A 6808-nucleotide genomic window follows, 5' to 3' on the forward strand; every position below is an offset into this window, starting at 1 on the left:
GCTGACCCGTAGCCATTCGCCACCGCTACAAGGTCCCCTTCAACGGCCCCACGCACGTCTCCTCCCACACAAGTGGGCGCAGCCGGAAGCTCCCCTCACCACTGCCTCTCGGGCTTCCCTGGAGGGAGGCTCCACTCGGTGGCTGCCTGCGGGGGTGGCACGCGCATCCTAAGCTTCACATCCACATCCGGCTCCGGCGTGTTCCTCTCCGTCTGCTGGTGCCAAGGGGCCCCGTAGGCCCCCGGTCTGAGCCGAGAGGGGGTGGTGGGGAACAGCGGGGTCACCTGAGAGTGTCGTGTAGCTGCCTCTGTCGCTTGTGTCGTCGGTTTCCCACGGTCTGTGCGCGTGGCCACCGGTGAGCTGAGGGAGGCCTGCCATGCTTCTTCAGACTCGAAGGGTCCAGGGGGGCCTGGGAATGCAAGTTTTGGGGGGCCATCAACCCAGGGGATCCCAGCCCACGTGTCAGACTTCCGTTCTTTCTCCCGCCCGGATCTGGGCCCAGCACCCTACCTTGGTGGAGAGTTGAACCTTTGCGAGAGGTTGGCCACGTGTCCTGGCCTGGCCCTCGGCTTTCTCTGCCCTCGGCTTTCCGGGTAGATGAGAGCGTCTCTATAGGCTCGGAGGAAGCCGCTGCTTTTGCACTTGGAGTGTAATTGCCTTTAGATGCGCTCTGAGCCTCCTGTTATCTTGCTTAGAGCTTCAGTGGACCTAGAAGTAGCCATCCAACCCTCACAGTTAATTCCCTGTAACTCTAAATGCCCGCTGTGCACCCTAGCCCATGTGGCTGGGCCAGAGCGTTGTCCTGTGCACCGAAGAGTTGTGGGTTCGATTCCTGATCGGGGCACATGCCCGGGGTGTGGTGCCATCCCGTCAGCGTGTGTACCAGAGGCAACTGATAGATGTTTCTCTCCCGCTCTCTCTCTCTCTCTCTCTCTCTCTCCTCTACCTCTCTCTCTCAAATAGACAAAAACATCCTCGGCACTGGCCAGCAGCTCAGTGGTTAGGGCCTTCACACCTGAGGGTCTCGGGTTCGATTCCTAGTCGAAGGCACATACCTGGGTTGCACATGTGGGAGGAAACCAACTGATGTGTCTCTCTCACGTTGGTGTTTCTCTCTCTCTCTCCTCTCTCTCTTCCCCCTCCCTTCCACTCTCTAGAAATCAGTGGGAAAATATATCCTCACTCCTTGGGTGAGGATTAACAACAGCAAAAACTAACTAAACACATGTCCCCGGGAAGGATTTTTAAAAAGAAATACACCTATTTGAATAGAAAACTCCTGTCTCTAACAATACGTTTCACGGCACCTGTCCTCCGCGCTTCTGTCAGTGACCGTGCGCTGGCTCATTCTCCGGACGCGTTTTCTGTCAGTTCACCTCCCAGAGGCACTTGGGAGAAGCCCGGTGGAGACTGAATTCACAAAGACGCCCGTCCTCGCCCGCACCCTGCATGACAGTTGAGGTGGCAAAGCGCTCAGCGCTTCAGTGTCTTTTCCCTCCGGGAGTGGAGGCGCCCCCCCCGCCCCCACGCTGGGCCGAGAAGGCGGCGGTGCTTGGTGGGCGGCCCCCCTTAGACACTGAATCGCATCAGTCGTGGGACCCCGCGGCGACCTGCTCGCAGCCCCAGCTGGCTCACCTTGGGGGGCAGCCCATGCATGCTCGGAGGGCTCCCCTTCTCCGCTCGGCTCTCCCTTCCCGGGAACCGCACTCAACCGTGACGGGAACTTCTGGGTCTGTGCTCCGTTCTTTTATTTACTTAAAAAAATTATTTTCAACATTTTTATTTTTAGAGAGAGAGGGAAAGAGAAACATTGCTGATCGGCTGCCTCCTGCACGCCCCCTACTGGGATCAAGCCCAAGACTGGGCATGTGCCCAACCGGGATGGAGTGGCGCCCTGTGGGGCACGGGGGCGTGGAGGGGGGAGAATGCCACCCTGACCAGGGCTTTATCTACTATTTGAAACCTTTTCCCTCCTCTGCCCTTTCGCGCTGCCCCCAGGAGGGCTCCTCGTGCCGCACTTCCCACTCGCGAGCCTGCACGTGGCTACCTCCATCCTGTCCCTCCTGCCCATTGACCACGACCACGACCACGACCACAGTGAGTTTAGCGCGGCTCCTCTCTGAGCCAGAGATGGCTTTGTTTTTTGTTTGTTTTTGTTTTTGTTTTTTGTTTTTAAATATATTTTATTGATTTTTTACAGAGAGGAAGGGAGAGAGATAGAGAGCTAGAAACATCGATGAGTGAGAAACATCAATCAGCTGCCTCCTGCACACCCCCTACTGGGGATGTGCCCGCAACCCAGGTACATGCCCTTGACCGGAATCAAACCTGGGACCTTTCAGTCTGCAAGCCGACGCTCTATCCACTGAGCCAAACCGGTTTCGGCCAGAGATGGCTTTGTTAATGGAGGTTTACTCGGCGCCACCAAGACGCCTCCCCCCACGAGAAGACCAATTTCACTTCTGTAAAGGGCTGCTCAGGGCACTCATGGCTGCCGTGTTTCTTGTGTTGAATTGAGGGGCTCTTTCATGCCGCTGGCTTCCTCCAAAGCTTGTGATCCGTAGTTGGGTGCTCACCTTTATATATATATATTTTTTTATTGATTTCAGAGAGGAAGGGAGAGGGGGAGATAGAAACATCAATGATGAGAGAGAATCATTGATCAGCTGCCTCCTGCACGCCTCCTACTGGGGATCGAGCCTGCAACCTGGGCATGTGCCCTTGATGGCATTGAACTCAGGACCCTTCAGTCCACAGGTGACGCTCTATCCACTGAGCCATACTGCCTAGGGCTTGTCGCTGTGTTTTTTAATTGAAATCTCAGTGTCCACGCATCCTTTCATTTTCCTCTCTCTCCTTCCTGAACAACTCTGTCTGACAGGCATTGGGCTGGACAGGGTGTCCTAGGTGTACCTGGGGGTGGGGGTTAAGAGCCACCATGGCCCGGAGCAGGTGTGGATGCCAAGGAGGTGAGGAAGGTGTTGGCATTGAGATGTGACCCACACGGGGCCCTGGCAAAGAGGAGTCCACACAGGGGCCTGTTGGCACCGAGGGTCAGACCCAGGCTGGTGAGGGGTTCATGGGCACTGTGGTAACCGGTATCGCACCTGGGCGGGGCGGAGGGCACCCTTAGTGGTAAAGTCAGGAGGGCACCTGGCAATTCACATCAGCCACTTCGGTGAGCGGAGCCTTCACACGGGACAGCGGCCAATGTGGGGAGCGGGAACCTGAGCCACAGGAGGGGGTGACGGCCCGGCCAGGGGGCTGTGGCAGGGAGGGGCAGCGCCCGCACAGGACAGAGGCAGCCGTGGGAAGTGGGGACAGACAGGGGAGATCAAATCCGAAGATGGATTCGGGGAGTGGGAGGCAATGTGACGGACAAGTTCTGTGCCGGACACGGGAGTAGCAATGTGACCAGACCACCTGGTGACGCCTGGGTTTTAGACGGGGCTGGAGGCACCAGGGTGATGGCGGGTAGGAAGGTGTGCGGACCTGGGCTCCCTGTCTGTTCCCCGAGGGCCGGGACAGGCAGCGCCCCCACCATGATGCACCGGGTGTGCTCGTTATGCAGCGGCCCCCACCCAGGAACGCAGTCTGTCCCCGGCTGCCAGTGTTCAAGGTTTGTGGTGCGACTGTCCTTGTTCTGATGCTGACGTAGATTAGGTGGTACCCGGCCCGTTCCCACGGGAGCTGCTTTCAAGGGCGCAGCCTGGAGGTGGTAGCGCGGCGTTGAGACCCCTGGATGGCGCGTGTGATGGGCCCAGTAAGGCCTCTGTTCACTCTTCAGATCCCAGTGGGCGGGGGCAGAGATCGCCCGTCTTGGTCCCCAGGACCAGCCTCGTGTGTGAGCTCCCGGCTGGCTGACCTGCGCCCAGGAGCCTGGAGCCGTCGGCCTCTTCCTTCGGGGTCTCCCTACCTGTGAGTACCGGGGCCCGTTTACAAGCCACAGGAGCCTGGATCCCAGAGTTTGGGGGTGGGGGGTGGGCTCCTGTCAATCATGGGGGTGGGAGACCAAGCAGACCTGGGTGGGAAAATCCCTGGCAAACGTGCTGCCATTGCCGTTACCACCCTCCCACCCTCTGGCTCCCATGATCCACAGCCTTGGGCATCGCACTCTGCAGACCCAACACCGATGCTCTGAGTCGGCCAGCGTGGCAGACCTGTGCCCCCAACTCGCCCACCAATGCCAGCCTCTGCTCAGACCGGGCAGGGGCTCCAAGTCCCTCTGACGATAACCCTGCCAGCTCCTCTGAGCGGGCGTAGGAGACGCTCAGTGCCCGCCGTCTGCCCTGCCCTCCTGGAGCTGGTCCCACACACAGGCGGGGACGGACCGAGTCACTGCTTTATTGGGAGGGGAATACACTCCGACACGATGCAGGGCTCCGAGCCCAGCACGATCTCCAGCTCCAGGTGCAGCTGGTTGGCCGTGACTCGGTAGTGGCCCTTAATGAAGCCCCGGGAGCTGCAGGGCCGGCACCGCCAGTAGCCCTGGATGATGCGGGCGGCGTGGAGCAGGCGGCAGTAGCGCAGGCGGATGCGCCACATGCGGACCCAGGACTGCAGCCTGACCGCGGCCCACTCCTTCCGGGTGAAGGCCTCCAGCACCGCCCGCCGCCGCGCCTCCAGCGCCCTCATGCGGATCTGCTTCCACCAGCGCTGGATGGTCAGGGCTCCGAGGGCCGCGAACAGCAGCGACCGGCGCACCACGATGCCCCGCCACCAGGCCTGGATCTTCACCACTTCTGGATCTCGAGGGGGGGGCCTACTTTTGTATTGTAAGATCTTGCAAGAAAAAAAAAAAAGAGGCCGTTCAGAGCGTGCCGCCCCCCTCAGATCCGGGGGTTTGCCACAGAGGGACCCGGACTCCCTCTCAGTAATCACCCCTCCTCCCGGCCTCAGAAACACTGGGCAGGGCCCTGACTGGAACCAGAGGCCAAGCCGGTGTCCTGTCTCTGTCCCTCCCTGGCTGACGGACATGGACACACTGACCTCTGGGCCTTGGAATTCCCATCCATAAAATGGGATCACATTGGCCCTGGCGGCCAGTTTCATGTGACTCGCGGCCAGCCAGGGGCAAGAGCACCATGGGCTGTCGGTCAAAGGGTGACCCTGTTTACCTGCCCAGGATCCATGACCCCTCCCCCCAGGCCCCACCCCCCTCCTGGAGAAGGGGCATCTTTTGCTAATTCTGCCCTTTCGTCTTTCACCCCAACTCAGGTCCACAGCATGCTCTTCCCCTGCATGCCACAGTATGAAGTTCCCTCCAGCCCTGGCCGGTGGTCCTCAGTGGTTAGAGCGTTGGCTTGTGCACCAAAGGGTCACAGGTTCGATTCCTGGTCAAGGGCACATACCTGGGTTGGGGATTTGCTCCCTACCCCGTTCAGGGCAGGTGCTAGAAGCAAAAAATGATCTCTCTCTCTTTCTCTCTCCCTCCCTCCCCCTCCTGCCCTCCCTCTCACACTCTCTGAAAAGCAATGGGAAAAGTATCCTCAGGTGAAGATTAACCAAAAGAAAGTTTCCTCCACGCCAGGCCACGGCCACGAGTTTGACATGCTTGCAGCTCCACCGCCCATCTCTTCCCCATCCTCACTTCCCCACTTTGATCTTAACGAGCAGGCAAACATACATGCACAAGCTCGCAGCCCTTCCCCAGGCCCCTTCTCCTGTGCGGGCCACTCCATTCCGCAGGCCCAGCCCCGCCCCCCAGCCGTGTGTCTGGGGGAGTCATACTTTTTTGGGTCCTTCATTAGCATTATCCACTTTCTTTGCCTCAACTGTATTCGCACTGTTCGCCTGAAAAGGGAATGGGGGAAGACAGATGGGGAGGAGTTGGTTCCTGTCCTTCGCTCTGGGCCGCGCAGAAGACACCAGCCACCGGCCCTAGGAGACAGGCCGGACCGGTCAGGGCGCCTACCTCCGCCTCGGCCTCTAGGGCCCGCGGTGCTGGGGGCGAGCCCGCTGGCTCCCCCTGCGGCTGAGGCTCCTCTTGGGCGCGTTCATCAGCGTTCTCAGGCTGGTCCATCTCCTGCTATCAGCAGTTGGGGGGGAAGGAGAGATTCTCCCTTCAGTATCCCACAGTCCTCAGCTTCCGGGGCTCCCAGCGTATTCAGGTGTCAGGGCGCCCCCTCATCCTGCGGGGACATCCCTAAAAAGCCTGCATCTGTCTCTTACCATTGGTCCCACATGGGTTGGGTGTAGATGGTTCAAATCCCCTCAGGTCTGTTACTCTAGCCAGGCATGGGGAAAGAGTGGGGGGGGGGGGGCGGGGGGGGGGAGAGCTATGATGTCATAAGGGCAGCTATGACTCAGGAACCAGGATGGCTCCCAATCGCTGAGCCCCCTCCAGGAAAAGACAAAGGTCTCTCCATTCTTTTCTGCTGGAAGTGGCCAAAGCCCAGACACCAGAAGTACTGGCCCATTGACGTAAAGGTGTGAAAGATGACCCTCCCCAACTGGTAAAACTGGGGATTGATCTAATAGTTACAGTCCATCCATACTCTAGAATACTATGCAGCTGTTAGAAAACCATGAATTTGATCTATATGTCCTGATGTGGAAGTATATCCAAGATGCATTTTTATAAAAAATATATTTTTATTGATTTCACAGAGGAGGGAGAGGGAGAGAGAAACATTAATTATGAGAATCATTGATCGGCTGCCTCCTGCACACCCCCTACTGAGGATGTAGCCCGCAACCCGGGCATGTGCCCTGACCAGGAATCAAACCATGACCTCCTGGTTCACAGGCCGATGCTCAAGCACTGAGCCACAGCCGGGCTCAAGATGCATTTCTAAGTGAAAAAAGT

At 58.6% G+C, this 6808-nt stretch overlaps 1 protein-coding gene across 1 annotated transcript; it reads right to left on the reverse strand.

Annotated features, from left to right (window-relative positions):
- Positions 1-4335: 4335 nt before the first annotated feature.
- Positions 4336-6173, reverse strand: LOC138992364 (IQ domain-containing protein F1-like). Its single transcript, XM_070391099.1, has 3 exons — positions 5915-6173; positions 5731-5793; positions 4336-4782 (listed from the first exon to the last, which is right to left on the reverse strand). Exons 1-3 carry the CDS (start codon positions 6020-6022, stop codon positions 4336-4338), a joined length of 618 nt encoding a protein of 205 aa, XP_070247200.1. The 5' UTR covers positions 6023-6173.
- Positions 6174-6808: the final 635 nt, after the last annotated feature.

The sequence above is a fragment of the Myotis yumanensis genome, unplaced genomic scaffold, assembly GCF_028538775.1.
Source record: "Myotis yumanensis isolate MYYU_CA2020_CCGP unplaced genomic scaffold, mMyoYum1.0.hap1 SCAF_14, whole genome shotgun sequence".
NCBI lineage: Eukaryota > Metazoa > Chordata > Mammalia > Chiroptera > Vespertilionidae > Myotis > Myotis yumanensis.

Bases quoted from the DNA above. Each gene is read 5' to 3' on its own strand.
- LOC138992364 (XM_070391099.1), bottom strand. From the start codon at position 6,022: ATGGACCAGCCTGAGAACGCTGATGAACGCGCCCAAGAGGAGCCTCAG. The intron at 5,794-5,914 runs GTAGGCGCCCTG...TTCCCTTTTCAG, and splicing joins CCCTAGAGGCCGAGGCGGAG to GCGAACAGTGCGAATACAGT. The intron at 4,783-5,730 runs GTATGACTCCCC...TTTTCTTGCAAG, and splicing joins CTAATGAAGGACCCAAAAAA to ATCTTACAATACAAAAGTAG.